Source organism: Lepisosteus oculatus, chromosome 4 (assembly GCF_040954835.1).
Source record: "Lepisosteus oculatus isolate fLepOcu1 chromosome 4, fLepOcu1.hap2, whole genome shotgun sequence".
In the NCBI taxonomy this organism is placed as follows: Eukaryota; Metazoa; Chordata; class Actinopteri; order Semionotiformes; family Lepisosteidae; genus Lepisosteus; species Lepisosteus oculatus.
This window is the reverse complement of record NC_090699.1, coordinates 26,460,516-26,482,705: the sequence shown is the minus strand read 5'-3', so window position 1 is coordinate 26,482,705 and position 22,190 is coordinate 26,460,516. Positions and strand designations below refer to the sequence as shown.

Below are 22,190 nucleotides of genomic sequence, written 5' to 3'. Positions count from 1 at the left end.
AAATCACAGAAGAGTAGAAAAATAATTTGATCCATTACTTTGCCAGGGCAATTTAAACATCTGACCTGGGCTCATCCTGACAGCCCTTTCCGTGGGCTTCTGAATTCATAATCTGTGCTACTTTCTAGGATTTTTTCCTATGGGTGGCTTAATAAGCAACATTTCCTTTATTATAGTGTAAAAATCTGTCTTAATAAACATCAGATATATCTATGATAACTAAAGTTGTGCCATAAGAGTGTAAATGAACACAAAGGGCTTTAATTTAATCTAGACAAAGGTAACGATGCAGTTTTATATACGGTATAATGTTCATGGGATACATGAAAATCAATCAACATGTTTTATACATGATGATAGAATATTTCATTTCTAAACTGAAGTTTTGCATTATTCCGTTGTTAAAGAGCATCTAGGGTAATATTCAAATCCTGCTGTGTTGTTCAGAGGCTTGCTGTTTTTTCTTTACTTTTTACCTCTTCTGTGTTTTTTAAGGACAGATCTGATCTTAGAGACTTTAAAGCATGAAGTATCTGCTATTTTTCAGTTTACCTTCAGGATTAATTGAACATCTCAAAGCACAAATGATTGCTTTACACTCAAGTTTTACATTCTTTAGTTTTGTTCAATCTGGATTCCCATGGCAGTAACACTATAATAAAGCAACAAGAAGAGACATTTTTGGACCACAGGTTTCATCTTCTTATTTCATTGGACTTTGATTAAATGCTAGGATGGATTCACGAGGTCAGAGAAGAATATTCATTTTACGTCAGCAGCTTTGGGTTGAAGCTTCCTGGTTCAAGGAAATGACATCTATTGTATTGGGACAGACATGGCTTAGGGAAAGCCTACTGTGATATTTAAAGGCTTGGGTAGGATTAACTTAATCACCCTACGTCACTTGTATTTCAAATGGGTTCTCAGAGTCCCAGAGTGCTGGGAAAGACAAGTAGAATTTAACTACTGATTGCTTTAAAATCCAAGAAAAGTTGCTTCATTCCTTCTATGGGTTAAAGTGTAGAATGGGTGCTACCCACAAAACCCAGGTTAACACAGAGAGATCATGGAAAGTCCTTGTAGAAATTTCCCTAATTCGGAATCGATCCTCACATCCAAGAGCTGTGAGGTTTGGCCACCACACTACCCAATTAACATCCACAGGTTTATATAATTCGCTTATTTTATCAGGCGGGTGCTTGGACCTTACTTCACATGTTAAGAAGAAATTTATTTAGCATTTATAAATAAATGGCTGTAGCATGTCTTACCAACATTTAATTTGGCTTAATGTTTTTTCTTCCATTAAAGAACTTGATTAGTAAAGTAGCAATTACTTTCATTTGTAAGATTAAGGAGCATTCAGCTCTGGTCTTAATATGCTAAATGAGTAAAATTAAAGATTTTTAGACCAGTTTAAGGCAGCTGTTTATAATGATAGCTTGTGGGGAAAAACAATACACCATAATAGGATAATTAGAAACAGGAACACTGTTTATTATTCATCATGGATCAATGCAGCCATTTTCACCTACTCCTTGACTATGACTATTGATTATTTTCCATTATTGAGAAATGAATTCCCCTCTTGCACTGGTAAGAACTTTGAACATTATTTTTAAATTATGAAACATGCTGACAATTTAATCACTGACTGGAAAGAACTGCAGAATTTTTCACCAACGGTAAATATTAGGCATTCTTGTTTTAACAATGTTTAATTAATTTGAAAATAAAGAAAAATAGATATTTTGACTTTTAACTTTCTGAAAACAAGGAGGCTCTGGGTTGGGTTAGGGCTCAACATAATTTACAGGGACAGAGTGAAAAGAGAAGTGAATACAGATTTACTGAGGGTTGATGGGGATTATTGGATACTCTGGAGGATCTTGATAGGTCATGATGTCTTGTCTGTGTGTAGTTTTCAAATCTAGAAATGTTCTTGTTTATCATGTACATCCATTTTCAATGGAAATTACACAGTGCTTTTTTCAGACTGACCAATAAATGTACCTGGAAATGCATGGATTTTTAACCTTGAATAAAAAGAGGGAGTCAGCTCAATGATTTGTCTTTTTTGTGCCTGGCCAAGTAATTGACTTCCTACTTTACAGTTGCATTAATTTGCACCCTGCTTCTTAATCAGATGATTCCTAATTCTAATAAATTGTATGGTTGTATTGCACAGGCAAACTGTAACATTTCACTGAACTGCTAAACATGATCCCTGACTTATTCAGTTTGCTTGAAAAGAATCTTGTATATTTCAGTTTTAGGGAAGGTAGCTTTTTTATTCCCTTGCTGTCTAGTGTAGCAATGCTTCAGTAAATCAGAGACCTAACAAGATACTTCATTAAGTTACAAATAAGTACACAATTCTGTTGTTAAGGGTGTAATTTCTAGAGGGATTCAGGCTACAAAAAAGATGCTGTAGTTTGATGATGTGTTAACAGTAAAAAATGATAGTGACTTGTTAGTCATTGTTAGATTAAGTTTTCATCTTCTTGTTTTCCTTTATCTCTTTATGGTAACTAATTTTGCTTCGGTTTTGTAACTTACAGTTCAGTCTCTAGATTGGACTAAATTATACAGCATATTAGCTACACTCTATTGCTAATGAATATAAAATAATTAAGATTGAAGAAACAAAGGCAAAATCAATTCTATTTCCTTGAAAGATTAATAAGAGCAGCCCCATTGTGCTTCTCTGCAAAGATACAGTAGGTACAGTATGTATTTGTGGTTTTGGCCTTGAGATTTTTTTAATTCTTTTTTTATTCTTGTCTTCACATACTCCTTTCTATGATCTAAAAAGGTTCTGCATATTCTCTGCACAGCATGCATCTTTTGACTTATTTTATAGCCTCATATACTATAGCTATGTAATGAATATTTCACTTCAAATAACAATGCTGCATTTCCACTCTACTGATTTTCTTGTAATAAAATCAAAAGGGACAAGTTTTTTTTTACTATTTTTACAAATGTTATTTTGTGTTAAGAAAGTTTAAGAAAAGTTAAGAAAATAATTTTAGTTATGTACAGATGTACATGTAGATGTCTCTATGTCTGTAGACTTGTCCTGGTGTTTGTTCTGAAGATACAAAATATGTTTAGCTTTTTATTGTTAGGTCAATAGGTATAGAATTTATGGAAATTGAACCTTATTCCTTGATTTAATTTTGAAATCTATATTTAAATCTATTTTCCATTTGATCTTTAATTAAACTACAACACACCTCTTCTAATAATATTTCTGTTTTATGTGTTAAATAATACATTGTCAAAATATGCAAATTCTTCTTTTATCTGAAAGCGTAAGGGGAGAAGTTTCAGATTATAAACCCTAAAGATTATAAATGTTGTAAAACACACTATTGATAACACATGAATATAAAACAAATATATTATGCCATTTTCTTGTCACCCTGAGATTTTACCTTAGGATTACGATTTCCTCTTGAAAAACTGAGGTCATGGGATTACTGCTGCATATTTTGTATCTTAAATAAGTTTAGGCAATCATTTTTCAATCGATTTCTTTCAAGTTACAGCGACTCGGGTTGCAATGGTATCAATAAATATTAGATAACGGTTGTTTCTTGAGGCGGTTTAATTGGTTAAACAGGCCAAAATGTACTCCCCAAATCATAGGGGCATAGTTCTTATTAATGTGTGCTGCGTATTAGACATGCATATTAGGCTTTCCTGTTATGACTAGACCACTGAACCAGCAAGTTTAATTATACAAGCAATTTTGTTAATTACAAAAGTTAATATACTTGGTTAGCTCAGTTGGCATTTTAAGCGAGTATTGCCTAGTCTCCTGTTGTTTGCCTTCCTTAAAGCAGAGAGTCTCCGACGTGTTTGGAGATCTTAAAATGATAACTCTGGATTCATATTGCAAAACATACTGCTATGAAAAAATGCTGGGAATTTATCAATTTATCTCAGTTATTAAAGCACTACTAAGAGCCACTTTAAACACTTCTGTTTTACTTGGTCCAGATATGTCTGATGGCCCCCAGCAGTTCTAATTATTATTCTTAAAAAACCTCCTTTCAATATAAAATGTGTATTCTTATAGCTCTTTATGTGAAAGAAAAATAGGTGCTGTCACAGATTTTATACTACTGACCATGCCATAATTCTGTGGCACACAGATTTAAAAAACAAAAACCACTGTAGCTATCAAACCTTCCAAACCTCCCAGGTAAAATTACCTCCAGAAATTCTGTTCACATTCTGAAAGTTTTGATTTTGAGTTGTGTGTCGTGTACATGTACAGTATAAGGACCAGGACAATATTTTTGTAAATTTTGTCAGTAAAGTGTCTGAAATTTCTTTGCAATTCTTCTTTGATAAAGCTTAAAATGTACTGTATGTCTGTACTCTGGCTCATATATTAAAATGAAATTGTTATTCAATTCAAAAGAAATTCTGATCCATTCTACATCAGGTGAAAATATAACTAGCCTAAATTTGTTTTCTTTGTTTTTGTTAATGTTAGTTGTTTACAAGAGCCTCCTCATATTTACTGTTATTTCTGCATCCATTATCGTGCCATCCTCACTGATTGAGCACATTGTAATGGTTTATAGTTTCAGTAGAAATCAAAGTTCCATTTAATCACATTAATGCTGGGTAATTGATGAAGAGTAATAGAGTAACACACATTACCTACAGTAGTTACCATACAGATAACTTGGCAGTATTTCTTCATCAAGACCTGGAGACTAGAGCATTGTCTTAGATTCTGTAATTCAAAAACTAATGGAAATTGCTGTTGCACTACACTATATTCAGTAAATATTAATTTTATCATTTCTTAAAAGGCCTTGGCAGTACTTTTGTACTTGCATCCCCATATTTTCTTTATACAATTCATCTTGTTTTGCCTTTCTGAGATAAATTATGCTTCAGTGAGATAGAATCAGTTAAAAAAATTAATACATTTAAATACATTTGAAACTTTTGTTTCTGCAATTAAATATAGAAGTAAAGAGGAAAACATTCCCTGCACTTCAGTTCCATTATAGAAAAAACGCATTTATAAGTACCCCGCTTTTCCTTACATAATTCTTTAATTTAATGATTTATACATGTTTGTGTTTTTCCTTCTGTACATTTTTCTTTTTAGTGTATAATTTATTTAACGTGCCTTGAGAATGCTGTGATTGAAAGGCGCTATATGAGAATGAATGATTTCTTACAAGATTCTTCTGCACTCCCTTTTTGATAAATTTGGGATCAAAGATTACTTTTCTATTTTATACACATTCTTGAAAATGACAAGTGTTAATCAACTTTAATCAAGCTTACTGTACCTCTTCAACCCTGACACTAGCCTAAGGGGGAGTAGAACTGCGCTATACCCACTGTTGGCCTGCTTGCCATTGACAGAACAGTTAGCATTGCCTAGAGGAGCAGTTGAGTAATGATACAGCTCAGGCATGAATCAGTCTATCAGTATCTTTACTACATGCACAGCCATGGGTGTTCTGTAACAGCGTCTTTACAGGCCACCCAGCACTCCACCATATATCTTTCCTGAATGACTAAAGCACATTCTCAGTGTAGCTTTAGAAACTGAAATACTCCAACTTTTCTTGTATTCACTAACATCTATATTCAACTTCTATTGTTTATAATAGAAATTTTATGGAAAATGTAGTTAAAAGGAGCATGGCAAAACTTGCCAAATGCAGTAAATACATTATATTTCTATTAATAAATGGTGTTCACAAACATTATATTTTAGTTATTTTTATTTTCAGCTACTTTACAGCCAAGATTTCCCTTAAGCTATGTGATTACATATTAAATGGATGTAAAGGGGTACATGAATGTTACAGTACTATACTTTGAAGTACAATAAATAGTGGTCTAATGCAGGAGCTTTCAATTTAATGGATCCAGGCTCCATTCATGGGTTTTCAGAAAAAAAAATGTACAGCCATGTTACATTTTAAAAAGCCAGGCTATGTAGTTTGTTTTATAATGTATGAATTGTTATATTTTCAAGAGATATGATTATTAGTTGGAGAAAAAAACAGATTAAATGAAGCTAGTGTTTTGGTAACATCTAACGCAACGAGCTCTTCGTGTATATAAGCTCTTCTTGTATATCGATCTGCCGTGAGAAGTGAAGGACTGAACAAAACTGTTGCATACCACAGTGCGCTTTCCACTGGTGCAAATTGTAACAAGTATTTTAGACGGCTGCATCTTTAGGTATGAAATTGAATGTAATGGTATGTAAGCAATACGGTTTTATGTAGTTGAGGGTTCTCAGTATTTTAGGATGTATTAATAATTCACAAATGTGCATCTTTCACCTAGACACTTCAGGGTAGTATTGACAATAATCCAAGGGGTCTGTAGAGTGCTTGGTGATTAACTTCAGAAGCAATTGCAAAGCCATCTTATTCTCCTGTGTTATAACTCATGGCTATGTGAGCCTGCAAGACACTTTAGCAGAAAAATGCAGTTTCTATCTGGGGATCTAACCATTTACAAAACATTTTTAATTAACTAACCCCTTTTAGTACAAAGAATATGACTTAAAACCTTTTTTATCTGAAATACCTTTTTTCACTGTCTAGAACTTTGGAATGCACAGTTTAAAGTCTTAGCAAAATATACTAAGATCATAACTATGATGCAGTGTACTAAACATTTTAATAAAAGGGCAATCTTAAGTTTAGAAGGAATATTATTTAAATTTATCATTTATACATGATAAATACAGATTTAAACACCAGTGGGGTAACTTGGAATCTCCTGTATGGATGTGGGGATATTTCCATGGTGCTGGAATTGAGTAAGTATCCAGTGGACTCCCACAGAATAAACTGTGAAAAGTTCACCCAGGGTATCTTCTTCAACAACATGATTGGGAAGGTGGTTCCATAATCCCACAATCCTTTGTGCAAGGAAATGTTTCTTGTTCTTGGTTTTTCCACAAGTGTCCTCTGGTTTGAGTTTCACTGTTGATTCTAAATTTTCACAGTCTGAGCAAGCCAAATCAAGTGGTGTATTTTCCCTCAGAAAACATATCTTAACCCTTCTTGCAGACCAATACAAGCACTTCAACGGCTGCATGCATTAAGAGTTCTAGATGACTGCCTCGGCTACCAGTCAAAAGCTTGGATCGCACTGTCCTCTGCAGAGAGGCTTTACTTTGTGTTTGAATGGCATAAGATAAGCCAGCTGGCCTAGATGACTGGCTCTTGTACAGGAAAAAATAGTAAAACCTGTTTGAGGTTATTGCTTCCTGTGAGTTTTGCTGCTCTCTTGATCCTAGGCCATAGAGTGTACAAACTATGAATTGGTAAAGAATAAGAGGTTGATTTAATTTTTAAAAACTTAAGCAAGGGAATTGTTTTAATATTTAAAACCTGTTTTACAAACAGGCTGCACATAGATGAGCTTGAAAGCACTATACCCGGATTCCCTAGTCTTAAGTGTCTTTAATCATGTTAATCCTTTTTGGCATCTGCTTTGAAATAAGGTGTCTGCTCCTTTCTTGTCAAACAAAAAATCATTTGTGCATGAATGTTGGTTCATACAAGCCTAGGATCAAAAAATAGAAGTGGTGGGTTACTTAAACAGAGGTGGCTACAGTTTTTAGAGGTGTGAAATTAGTTTGCCAGCATTTTTCCATTTTGCTTTAATTCGTTTTTAGTTTTTATGTCTTTCTCTCACTCATACCCTCATCACTTCTTAAATTCCACACTAATTTCATATATAATAACAAATATGTCTCTGATGTTTTGGCCCTATGACCAACTTAGTACTTTCTTCACTCCTGAGAGAAGCAGATTGTAGGGAAATGAGTCTGAGCTGCATCTACATACTTGTCTGTAATACGTGTGTCAACTTAATCTTCACAATGGAAAATAACCACTGTGATGTCTGAGAGAGCCAACATTTTCCAATGTTTAATATCTTTTCTGAAGGCTTACTTGTTTGATATCTATCATTCTTGGCCTTTTCATGCTAAGCTTTTCTTCCTTGATTCTATTTTGTGTGGTTGGAAAGAAGAGTTAATGAGTTGATTCTGAAGCCTGCAATTTGAAATAAGTCTATAGATTTAAAGAACTTAGAATAGTCTTCGGACCATATTCTATTACGCCTGTACAGTTTGGTGGAGATGTGGGTTTGTCAAGCAGATATATTTTATTGATTTTGTGTTTTCTTATTGAAAATGCTGTTGTAGGTAGTGCTGGTTTAAGTTATTACAGGATTTTTATTTCAATACTTTGGTCATTTGATACATACAGTATAAAGCATATTTTGTAAATACAAAGTCAATTGCTTTGTCCTAATTACTGAAAACAATCTAGTATGGAAATCTTGGTAATTTGAATTACTTGTCTTGCCTATTATAACCTGCCTTTCAATCCTGTTCCTGTCGTTTGTTTCTGTTTGTCAGCACCTTCATGAAAATCCTCTAGATTACAGGCAGAACATTAAAAGGTCTTTGTTTTTTTAGGCTTTTTTCAGAGATGTAATTGGTATTACCACATTGATTCAGTCTGTAGGTATTTTTCTTTACTTATGTCATTAGATAATTTTACTTATGTTAATAAGCTACAAATTCCTTCTAACAGATTTCTTTGTTTTCTATGTATAATGTATGATATAGTTATAATGTGATGGTGTTGTTGGTATTAATTAGTAAATTACGTCAATCAAAATACTTCAACATATACAGTATTAACCTTTCATAGCACTAATGAGTCTGAGGAAAGACCTGCAACAAGGAATTTGTTCAATTTCTTATATTTTTAAGAAACAAAAACGAAGATTGTAGTATTGAAGGTTCATGTATCAGTGCTGTGTATGTGTGAGTAAGCTTTATGCAGTACATCAGTATAGAAATGTAGGTCATCACACCTCTAGGCAAGATGTAAAAAGTACAGAAACTTAAAGAAAGAGACTTGCAAGGCTAATAGTTGTTCTTCTAGCTAATAAGAAAAAAACATTGTCAATGTGTTACATTGTAAGGCACAAACAAATGTTTCTATGCTTACCTCTTTCAATTCAAATGCTGGAATTGTTAGTGAAATGAAGTATTACACTGTCTTAGAACATATTTTTTATTTCAACATTTAGAAAAACCCACTGTTAAGACCAATGTTCCTGATATCTCTCATAAAACATTACTCTAATTGAGAGATTAATTTATTGCTTTGACAATATGTAACAGCTGTGGTAGTGGTTTGCAGATTACACTGTTTCGGAACAAGCAGTGGGGGTCAAGAAAGTGAACATTTGTCAAGGAGCGTGTTCTTGAGTTCCATCTATTAATTGTTACTAACTTTAAATTCACATAATTAAACAAGTTATTCAAAATCATGTGAAACCTGCCTGAAAGAGAAATGCATTCAGTATGGCTTGTTCTCTGCAGATACCAAGTTTCTGTCCACTGCTTTTGTCTCTGCTATAAAGTCGAAGCAAACAGGCTTTGTATCTCTGGCTATTGTTTGTCTCTTTCCCCGGGTTTTGTGTCTTCCTTAATAATGGGAAGTGCATTGTAATGCTTTATTTCTGGCTGATGATGAGAATTACGGTCTTCCTTATTCTGAAACAGAAGTGGCTGAGGAGAATGTCACCATGTGCTGAACATTTATATTTTGATTTATTATTACAGAAATGATAACAATTAAAATTCACCTCACACATTTCTTTGAAGGATATCCTAGCTGTACTTGAAAACGGTGCTTAAAGCAACTGTGTTGCCTTTGCCATTGTTTTAAAACACAGCACGTAATGCAATATAGGTCACCTAATGCAATAAAGAGAGCCATTTACCATACTGTAATGCGGAATTGTGATCTCCAAAGCAGTACATTAGCTTCTGTACTTAGCTTCCACACAGTGGGGGAAAGAAAATTGCTTTGTTTTGAGTCACTGTGCCATAGTGTGAGAGTGTGTATTTAATGAGTGTGATATCTGTCCATTGATTCAGTGTTATAACCAGTGATTATAAACGATTCTAGAAAAATAAACTTTCTTGAGTTATCTTTGGATTTTATGAAAGCCTTTGACAATTGGGGTGGCGTGACGGTGCTTTAGGCGATGCTGGGTTCAAATACTGCATCTGTCTGTTTGGAGTTTGCATGTTCTCCCCAAGTGTGAATGCATTTTCTGGTGTTCGAGTTTTAATTCCACAGTTCAAACGCATACTGTCCAGGTTCAGTTGCAGCTCTGAATTGCCCCCTGTAAATGTGTGCAGGCCCTGCTTTTGAACTGGCATGCTAACTAGGGTGTAGTCTTGTGCCCCTTGCCTACTCTGGCTCACTGTAGCTAATTGGATGGATGGCAATTGTATGTTTTTTGGATGCAAGGCGTAAGTTCACATTACAATATGTTCAGTTATTTTTTTTTCTTTTTAATTTTGGGAAAAAATTATGTAGTTTCTGTGATGCTGGAATGAGTGTATGAAGGTTTTCCTGTATTTAGTTTTAAATGCCAAATTATTGCTTAACATTTTGAATTTATTTTACAATATTTGCCTTCTTGAAAAAAGAATGATTAAAAGCAAGCAGATGGCCCTTTTTTATTATTAGAGAAACTGTGTTGATTTTCATTTTATTTAAATGCATAGTTCATGAATGCTAAATGTCTTTTCCTTTGAGGCAGTTTTCTGACTCAGTGGAATCCTTTTGTTTTAATATTTCATTGGAATCAATACATAAGATCTATAAAAAGGGGAAAAACAGTGACAGATTTATATTTTTTGAATAAGAAGCTTACAGAAAGAATGATTTTAAAACAGCAGGCTGAGGGCTCTGTTCCTAATTTAATTAAAAGAAAGACTGTAGCCAGAGACATTATCATTCTCCAAGGCAGACCACTTAGTATGATTTGTCAAGAGAGAATGATATGCAATATGAACATCTTAAATTGCTGTGAAGCAAACTGTACATGTGAATGTATTTTGTTATAAAACACTATACTGTAAAAAATGTTTAAAAGAAAACGTAATCACTTTGAAGTATAATTGTTTTCAGATTTTGTTCTGGAATTTGTTTTGAATTTTTCTTCTAAACACATAGTTGTTTCTCATTACTTGTTTTGTTGCTATAACTTGTGCTGATGTAAAACTCAGACATGTAGGTTGGATAACTGTGTTTTTTGTTGATAATATTATCCTACTATTTGTAATGAAGTTTGTGCCTAAGAGTTTGAGTTCAACTGTAGTCACATTATACATTCAAGTCTAATACCCTTTTGTAAAAGATTATTAGGTTTTGTATGGAAATAGAATGGTATTGACAGATGTGTTTGGGAGGACACTTCAATCTGTAAAGCAGTCTAAAGATCAGTTATATGAAGGTAGTTCACTTTTATGTGCGTATTAACCAAACCTGTCCCACACAAGCTCAGTTGGGGTAGTTTCTAAACAATGTAACTGACCAGTGCTTGGCATGTCTTCAGTGAGTCACTGAATCCTTCTGCCCAGAATGACAACAGGAATGACTGTTTTATTGTTTCTAAAGCCATTGGCAAATATTAATAATTTAGAAAGTAGTGGTTAATTGACCAAAATGAAAACCCAACGTTTTAGCTTCAGAGTCTATTATAAAAACCTGAAGCAGGCTCTGAGATCTGAAAGTTACTTCTGTTCATTTTGCTTTTCAGCATGGAATCACATCCTCAACTTACTTCTTTTTAGCTCACAGTATTATTAATTTATTTGGCTGATGCTTTTATCCAAAGTGACTTATGGATGTTACAGTTACCTGCATTCATTTTTTTACTGTATGTTAAACATGGAGGAGTCAGGAGTCTAGCATCTTAACCATTTCTTCTCTTCTGAATACAGCTGAAACTGCAATAATAAAATAGCTTTCAAAGGAAGTGAAATTGAAGTTTTGCAGATCAGTAATTTGAATTCTAAACATTTTTTAACAGAGATATACAATGCTATTTGGCATTCCTGTTCATCATGAGTTACTGAGATTTTTTTCTGGGGCAAAAACCAGTGATTTCCCAGTACTGCAAAGTGTAGTTTTGCATGTTTAAGAGAGTGATACCATTAATTGCATTTTAAAGTAACTGTGGCATCATCGGTGGCTTATCAAACCTGATAAATATTTCATTACAAGGAGCCACATTCCTCTTTAATATTTAGACAATTTTAATTTAACAGTTTGTAAATTAGATCTTATCTGTTTCTGTGGTACCTGAGCATGTAAAATATTAAATGATGCCTTACTAGTCATGTGTGCTTTACCAAAAAATATATAAGGATGGTATAGTTGCTTGATCTTTATCTTTAAACCCATTTTTTAAAATTCAAAATGACGTCAGCCATTAAAAGGTTCAGGTGTTGCGCTCATCTGTTAAATTGGATGTAGGTGGATCTGATTAATGCAGTGACATGAGTTAATCTACAGATGTTTTATAGTTTTATTTGTCCACAAACATTTTTTTTTCTCCAATTAATTTTTTGAGACTTGAAAAACTGACAAAATGCATGCATTTATTTTAAAATTCATTTATTCAGTGGTAATATAGATTACCACCGAAGACAGACAAGCTATAGCATCTTTGATATTCTCAAATGAATTACAACAAGCAGCTTGCCTCACTATCTCAGCAGTGCTTGTCATTCTGTTTTCGAAGTGCCTAGTTATAAAATCACTGGTCCCCTCATTTCAGTCCATAAAGCCTAAGTTACCTACCAGGTGTACTTCTACTTGAAATTACTTTTTTTTTATTTTATTGCTTTTATTGCTTAAGCCTCCATCTCAGCAGTGCCAACTTTTTTGGAGCGTCTTTATTGGTTTTTCAGAAAAAAAAGTGCTGACACAGATGTTTTTTCACTCTGATCATGTAATTTTTGCTACAGGCTGCCAGGCAGTTTGTTACCATTATCAGTCATATCCTTGCTTCAGAACCACCTTTTCAGTATGAACAGCCATCCCTTCTTGCCATGAGATCTGCCAATGTGATATTGTTCGATATTAGAAAATGGGGAAAAAATGGTTGTCATCTGCATAATTTTGTAAGACAGTTAGCCCGGGCAATGCCAGATGTTTGCCCTGTTTGTAGCTTTGCCTAAATATGAAGAATCTTAAGATCAGTAACACAGTACCAAATAATTATAATGTCCAGTCTGTCTTGTGTGGGCCAAAATTCCAGGGTGAAGTTGTGAATGAAGCTCAAATTACACGATTGTGTTCACGTTGTTAATTCTCATTACATCAAGTTCACCATCTGTGCCTTGTAGCATAGAAGTCAAATGTGAAATTGAGTTATTGATTTTTGTGACAGAGATTTCATTGGTTTTCTACTCTTTTTTTCTTTCAGGGTAGCTTCGTTGCCAGCATGACAGCCACCTTAAGACAAATGGAAGAGTATCATTACGCTCATTTGATCAGCACCTTCGGCAAGATGAGGACTGATGTTGTGGTAAGTGAACATATGCTTCAGTAAACAGTTAGGAGATTTATTTATTGATACTGCTGTGGAAAAGCTGGTTTATGTTGTGACCCTTTAGTGAAAATAACTGCTGCATTATAAGTGCTTAAACAGTATTCCGGTATCATATTGCCTTAGTTTCCTGGCTTGCAGTTTCTTACTTGAAAATCACCCCCCCCCACACACACACACAAAACAAATCATACTTAAAGCAATGTATGCGGATTGAATATTCAGCTTCATAGCTGTAAGTTTATCATGAAATCTGATTGTGAAAACATGCCTGACAATCCTCATCATGTAAGAGCTGCCGACAGAGATGAGCTGAGAAAAAAGAAGGGTTTTTGATGGATGGGGTAAAAGCCGGAAAGAGACAGAACCAGCCGGAATGGTATTTAAATAAAGAAATTTGTTTCTTGCAACAGCTGGGAGAGTTAAAGGCAAGTAAGTGAAGTATTTTGAGGATTAATTGTGATGATGCTTAAATTTACCAAATCCATTGCATGCTGTCTTTACTTCGCCAATTCTGTTTGACTGAATAGTCTAATTAGGAAAATACTGGAATTTAAGGTTCTTTAGATAATTCAACCCTATGGAAAGTGTTCTCTTATTAGTGAAAAGGGCATAGGATTTTAAATAGCAAACATTTCTGATACAAAACTATTCTTCAGTGATGTAAAACTAAAGAAATTGATCAAATGGATGGCATAGGACTAAGGGTCTGGTTAAATCCGTTATTACTCTGTAATAACAAATAGGAAAGTAGATATATTGTTGTACCACAACATTTGTGTCCAAATCCATGTTAACAAATTGAAGTAAAAGATGAGTTTGTAATAAAGCTTTAAAGATTTAAGGTACTTAGTTTACCTATGTACGTAATGTTGAAACATACAATGTGTTTTACTGTTTAAAGAAAATACTGCTATAACCTACTAACACCCTGGTGTTATTTTTAATGTGCTTAAGATTGGATTGCAGAGCAGTGTGCTTGTTTGCATCTGTTAAGGAATTGATTATTAATGCAAATCTAGTGGACAAAAGAATAACTTAGAAGAAGACTTGGAATATTAAATTTCGCTGCATTATTGTACACATACATTAAATTAGTTTTTTTTTGTTTTCTGGAGAAAAATTAAGTTGTTAAAAAGTAGTTTGCAGGCACATAAACAATGTACTGTATATGCCACAACTACTGTTTTAACTTCAGTAAGAAATTATCCAGGCTTAGGCCTGTTTAGCCCATTCTTGTTAATGCAAAACAAAGTTTCTCTAATCTTTGTAAGAATAGAACATGAGTCATAATACACGTGCCTTGCATAGTACTGCTACTGTATATGTGGTGGCTGACCAGAAATGTTCAAATTTAGGTAGCTGAAGAATAGCTGTTACTTTCAGACTTATTTTCTGGATCTTGGGGGGGAAGCAAGTCATCTATAAGCAAAAAATAATTTTATAAAATACATAATTATATCCACCTACATTTTTGAAAAAAGAATAATCTGAAGACCTAAAATATGCAGTCATCTCATGCTTAAGGATATTTTTGTACCACATTTACTCTTTGTCTTGTCATGTTAGCAAGGGAAAATTGCTTTTTTACTTTCCTTTTAAATTGGTCTCCTTTAGACTTCTGCTCTTCAGACATTATTGAATTGAATGCTTTTATTACCAGTCTGTGGTATGGTATTGTATTTTTCTGTTTTTGCATCACAAAACAATACGTGTCTGCAGTAAATGACAGAGTGGACATTATTTGCTTTCCTAGTAAGTTGCTGCCATTAATGTTATTGATCATAAACTTTGGTTTGTTTCCAGACTAAAATTCACTGTGAAGCTAGTTTGAGCCTTAAGTATGCAACTGTCTTCCAGTAGTGAACCACCCTCGTAACATTAATTTTCTTGAATTTGCTTTATTATTCTATTTCAATAATTGCTGGTTTATATACAGTATATAAATATTCATTCTAATGAGGAAAGATGGAAACTATTTAAAAGTTTTGATTAACACCTTGAGCTTTTTAAACTCCCATTAAGTCTGGCTCAGGTTTGTGTGATGGGAAATAAGCTGTTCAGTACAGATGCCTGTAACCTAAAATAACTTGTATTTCACACTGTATTTTCTCCTGATCTTGATAATGGAAAAAACAGTTCTCATGGGTCTCAACACTTCAGGCTTCTCTCAAGTATTCAACACTTTTCATGATTCAGTGGAGTTTTCATATGACATATAAAAGATAAGTTAATTCATTAGTGAACAAAAATCAGTTATTAATTTTAAGGAACTTCAAAATGACAAGAACGCGGTTCTAATATCCTAATCACAAGATTGATTAGATAAATATTCTGTAGAAAATACTTCCATTATTACTTTAAAGCTAAACATGCATGGGAATGTGATAACTACAGTTGTGTTTTTTATAGCATTGACATAACAGATTGTTTAAAAATAGTATAGGTGTTTAGTAAACAAAATGTGACCTGTGAAGTGCACCTTGCTTAATTTTTGGTACACAACCTGGGCCATTTACTGAACATTGATTTGGAGACTTTGGTTAGAGAATACTGAAAATGTTAGTAATACCTTAGACAAAGTCACTGAATGTCAACCACAGCACAACCACAGTTTGCAGTAAGTAGGCCACAGCAGTTATTATAATATGTTAAGAACATTGCTGGAATAAAGGATGCAGAATTGAATATGTGAATGTTTACTCTTGTCGGAAAACTAAGTAAACACAGTTTACTGTTCCTCATATCTTTGATTGACAAGAGAGTAATGACTCTCTTAATCCTTAGTAGGGATGTTTCACTCTTTATGAAGTAGGCATGCTTTCCAGGTGATATTCATGACATTGCAGTGTCACAGACCATTTATCATTCCAGATAGATGCATTATATTCATACGTGGAAAGGTTTTCAAAAGGAGTTTAGAAATGAACTTACAAATGTGACCTGCTCTCCCAAAACTTGCTTTCTGAAGCAAGAGTTACTTTTTTTTAAATCATGCTAATTTGTTCTTGCCAATTTAGACTTCACAAGGCCATATCTGTAAGATTAACAAAGCAGAAATATTGCCTGTCTGTTTTAAGCTCTCCTTTAGTAAAAAAAATATGAGAATTGACCTTGAAGACCCTGGTTTTAGGAGAGTTGCTCACACAGAGTATTAAAAAAGGCTTTTTAAAATTCACACACTTTCAAATAGTCAAATTGAATTCTTCAATTTTTCATGGGGATGAAAAACTACATATGCGGACTCGCTTTGTATCAGGAATTGGGCGAGGGATAAGATACAATATGTGACATTCTCAGTCAGGGTAAATCATTTTCAAGCAGGTTTATAAAAGAAAATAAATGCATGTTTGTTGTCCACCTTAAACCTTGAAAACCTCCAAATACCCTCTTTTTATTTACTGAGCTTTAAACCTTTTGGAGTTTTGTTGTAAAATGTTCTTATCATCCAAGTGTGAAAATTACAGTCTTCATTTCAAAGGTTTCTTTTCCTTTTAGGATTTTCTGATGGAAACATTTATCATGTTCAAGGATCTCATTGGAAAGAATGTCTACCCTGCCGACTGGGTTATAATGAACATGATGCAGAATAAGTAAGTACAGGGCAACAGCTCTGAATCTGTGCACAGACATCTTAATGCTGCGTTTGATCTTTCATAACTGTGGTTGCTTAGGAACAAGACTTCCAATGTACAAGGAGAGTTCCTATATTTTATTTTAGTACAAATAACTAAAATCATAATGTTTTATCATAATCAAGACATGGAGGTTGCCATAGAATAATACTGTATAATCATACTAGTAAAGATATTTCCAAAGTTTTGAATGATTCATTTAATTTATTATTTTGTATTCATCCTTCATTCTATAGATATGATTATTAATGCATGTTTAGCTAGTCTGTTCAGTGAATATTTTTTTAGCTTTAATTAACAGAGCAAGAGTGGACAAAAGCACAGTGGAATTTCTTATTACTGAGCTTGCAGTATTGAACTGGATGAGGGTATGAAGTATGAGTACATACAGTAGATTACAGTTGTGAGTTATATGTGCTTTCCATGAAGGACTGTGCTTGATTGACTGGGGCAAAGTCGGTTCTCTACTTGTTTTAGAATACCATCTTGCAATAGGAAGAAGAGAGCTGTTGCAGACATATGGTGATTTCCATACCTAATGCACATTTAATGGGAATTTTGGAATAACTCAATTAGCAGTCTGAAGAATGATCACAGGAACATTTGAGCTTGTGTAATGCTCCAAAAAAAGAAAATATACCAAATCTGATAAAAATAAAGAGTGGTTGTTTTTTTGTCTGTAAATGTTCTTCACATCATAAAGACCTCTTAACAATAATCACTCGTGATTATACATAATCATGTTATTTTTATTTTGAGTGTTCCTTTGCAAATTTGCAGTTCCAATTCAGTGTCTAGTGCTGTGTTGTGTTAATCTCACACTGGAATGTTAGCTGAAAATCATCTTCAATCTTCAGTCATCAAGTCTCATTTTTTTAAATGCTAAATTTAATGTTCTTAAATTATAAGTCCTATGATTTCATTCAGTTCTGCTCATTAATTGATTCTAAATAGATTGCATATAAAACTCATACTATCACTTAATGAGAACTCTAATGTATGGGTTTCATTTGAGCTTTATGTAATGAATTATATAGAGGGAGTCTCTTTGCAATACATTTTAGATGAGTATTGTTTAGTTAAGAAATCCAATATTGGTTGCACTGGATGCAACAATATAACAAGCAAGAAAAACAATAATCTTTTTAAAAATTAGTGTGTAATTTACTTTTCTTTTGCATTGGGTTTCAGATGCATGTGACTACTTTTTAGATCATTTTATAAATGAAATTTGTGTATTGAGTGTTTTGCATTTTGATTCAAGGTCTGCGATTACAGTTGTAACTCATAGATTTGGTATGTCCATGAGACCAGCAACACCATGGCCATTTTCAGGCCTGGTTTCTAAGATCACCAAGGAAGCAGGACCTTGTACTGTATATACTGTTGTGAGAACATTAGGGAAATCAAACTTTTATTAAACTAAACTTTTGTTTCTTTGTTTTGGTTTTTCTCATCTCTTCTTATCTTTTATAAAGGTGAAATGAAATCATTTCCACAGTAATTACTCTGTTCTAAGATTTAGGATCAGATCTTCTGTTGGAGATGAGGCTTTGTTGCTATACCTCCAAGCACAGTACAAAAGTCTAGGAACTTGTAATAATTTGAAAGACAGCCTTAGGTCTTGTGATAAAGAAGAATAGAGATTATTGCCTGATTCACTTCAGAATGAATGTCAGTTCTATTGAGGGCTTTTCAGTCTTTAGTTTCCAAGTCCCATTTGTTCTGCAATTTTTTTTCAATTGACTGCAAGCTGTTTCAGGGGTGTGTGCAGGGAAAAGGGAGTACTGTGGACAGAGCTCCTCATCAGTGGCATTTATGATTACAAAATCTAACAAAAATATCCCAGCACACAATTACCACAAAATACAATTTTAAAATAATATCTAAATGGGCAGACCAGCCTATAAACCAGGGGGTTTGTGTGCCCTAGCTGAAAATTAAACTGCATATAGTAGGTCTGAAACAAGTTTTGGACATTTGTTTTTGTCCTTATGGCCTTGGTGGCTCTGCTCCAAAATTTGCTCTGCATGGTTTCACATGGGTAGGCTCCTAATACCTAGATTTTAAAAAGACATTTCATTTTTTTTTAATAACATACTGCATTCTTAAAAGCATTCTTGATCCATTATTAAAAACATAACACTAAACCTCTTGTGAATTTCAGAATTGTGAATTATTTTGATTTTTTTTATTCCCGTGGGACCACAGTGCCTGCTGGTTTTCATTCCAGTTGAGCTCTGAAATTTCAGTGTTAATTGATTACTGTCATTGATCTGTTTGCTTGTTTAGACTTTGATTAACTTGTTTTTTGCACGCAGAGTTTCAGAAATACCATAGTTTACTATGTTTCTGATAGCGTCAGCATACAGAACTTTAAATAACTTCTTTTCAGTTTACTTACTACAGTAGTTACCCTTTTTCTGCCACACTCCCTCAGTTAGCATTTTATCCTTCTGCAGAGGTCAAATTAGTTACATTTCAGGCAATGTGTAAATGAGGGCCATTCTGAAATTTAGAAATTGGTATCGTACCAAATACACATCCTATTCAACTCTTTAACACCTAATAAGAATATGCCCTGAAATCTGATAGGAATCAATGACTTACACTACTGTTGTAATACCGATAACTAATTGACCATTAAATTCAGATTCATTAAGATTTATTGTGCAAAATATAGTGTCAAATCACTGTGTTTCAGTCATACACTAGACTCAGGATGCTTTACTTTAAAAAAAAAAAACATGAAACCAGGTTATCTAAGCTGTAAAATGATTTGTTTTTCCAGATTTAATTATTTAACTGTAGTGATTTGTATGAATTCACAGTTTTTATTAAATTCTCCTTTACCTGCTGTGGCTGCAGGGCATTTACACAAATTGAGAAGTGGTTCTATCAGACGTTAGTTCAAAAGGTTTCATATTAAAATATATTTGTAAGAATAATAAGAAATAATTGTAAAAAAGTAAAATGTCTAGGAATATACAGTTACTTTGACCACACCCATACCCTGGATAACACACTAGAACAGTGTTATTTGGGGAGATGTTTTGAATGATTTGCATTTCTACTGCAGTTTGTACAAGATTATTTTCCTAATATATTTAAAAGACAAGACTTTGTATTCTTTAATGCTGGACTGTCCACTCATGGACATTAAGAGACAAAGAGTTTAAGTTTTCATTCCAGATGATCTCTTGAGTTACATTACTGGAACAACTGGTTTCTTAATGAAGAGAGGTTATTGTACTTTTCAGATCTTTGCTCGCTGACCATTTAAGGCTACCTATCAAACCCATAGGACAATGGCTGGTCAAGACCAGGTTCTAAAATCCCCACTTCTTGAAAACAAGTCTTCAGGCATGAGAAAGAAAACAATCACAGCAGTGTCTAAAGAGTAACATATTTCTCTCATTCAGTTATAAAAATGAAAATACTGATTCATTGTGTCAGTGGAAAATGCATCATTCCTATGTCAAATGAATGCCTGGCCAGTATGTAATCTTTTGATACCTGAGATCTGTAATAGTATTTTCTGTGTGAGCCCCATGAAATTAACTTAGTATATCGTCTCTCTAAATTCACCCTTGGGCTATAAGTATTTAGGAAGTGTATTTTTTGCCTGTTGGTTACAGGGATAGTCTAAAAAGGATGAATGTTCTTTATTTCTTTTACTGCTGCTTTCAAAAGTGTAGACTTACTTTTTAGTTTTACTTCAGTAGATCCAGATAAGAATCAGAATCTACATACAGTACAGTGGAATTTTTCCTTTAGCCTGATGGAAAAACAAACAAACAATATCAACAGTGTATATACAGAGTACATAAAACATTCACTGGATTCAGTGGATGCATACAGTCAATGTAATGTAGCAGCATACAATACACTACAATACAAAAATATAAGACTCAGGTGTGAAGCATAAGATATGCTGTCAATGCAATGCTCTGAAGGTGGCTCATACATCAGAGTTTACAAGATTAACAACTCGAAATGAATGACTTAAAAATCAACCTTTTAATATGAATTGTGTGTGCAGAGGGCAGTCGTGATTACTGTTACTTCTGACAGTTTGATATCACTATGAGATATTAAGGAGAAAGATTGTTTGCATTTCTAGAAATTTAAGGACTGAATTTCTCTAATGAAGAATGAAGAATACTAAGATTCTGCTGGGTGCTGTTGGGGACATGGTGTTCTAATACAAAGTTAGTGGTCTCCCAAAATATATATTTTCAGGAAATAACCTACATGACTATGTGGATGAAATATATTTTGTAGTTTTCTACCAGAAGAGCTATGATTGCTACAAGCAGAGTTCTCGCAAGGCTTGATATTGAAATTTATATAGCCTTTGAGTTAACATTTTTGGCCACCTGTGTCAAAATGCAAAAAGAAAAAAAGATTGTGATGAGATTGCTGTGTGCCTGTGGGTGTAGATAAATCACATCTGTTTTACTGGAGATGGAATCACTGTATTAATTCAAGGGAAGGGAAACAATCAGGTTGTACACAGGTAGTGTATTCAGTTTTTAATAGTTCATTCAGAGGAAAAATAGATTTAATTAAGTGTACATTTCTTTATTCAAAATATACATCCTTGCACTTCCATTCCTCCATAGTATGTACAGTATGTTTTTACACGTACCTTTATAAAAATATTTAGATACATATCATTCTTAATCATTTAAAATTTAGATCCTTTTTTTTCAAGTTGGAGTTTTACTATACAGTACCTTTCTTATCTGATGATCCATATAGATTTGTTTAAATGATGAAAAAATGTAATTTTCTGAAATGTGATATACAGTATCAACATTTTTTATCATTTGTTTTCTTGCACAGTGTCTATTCATTTTCACATCACAGTTTCTTCTAGCCTGTGATTTCATGTAGATGTATCATACATTAATTTAATCAGAACAGGGAAAGCTACATCCTGTAAGGATAAAGTGTCATCTGTGATCTTGGATTACTGAGAGCTGAAAAGATGGATTATGTACTGTAGATCCTGCTGTGCTAACCAAATTCAGATATATACAATATGTTTGTTCACCTTTGTGAAAGTATGTGACCATCTGGTGATATACTGAAGGACTGCAA

The 22,190-nt window shown here is 33.6% G+C and overlaps 1 protein-coding gene across 4 annotated transcripts in view; it reads left to right on the top strand.

Annotated features, from left to right (window-relative positions):
• The window catches only part of dock1 (dedicator of cytokinesis 1), a 292,059-nt gene that overhangs the window by 165,704 nt on the left and 104,165 nt on the right, over window positions 1-22,190 (top strand). For all 4 annotated transcript variants that reach the window (XM_015346833.2, XM_015346832.2, XM_015346831.2 and 1 more), the window contains exons 28-29: window positions 13,327-13,428; window positions 16,948-17,042. In XM_015346833.2, coding sequence (XP_015202319.1) covers window positions 13,327-13,428; window positions 16,948-17,042 — 197 coding nt within the window. The remainder of the gene's footprint in view (window positions 1-13,326; window positions 13,429-16,947; window positions 17,043-22,190) is intronic.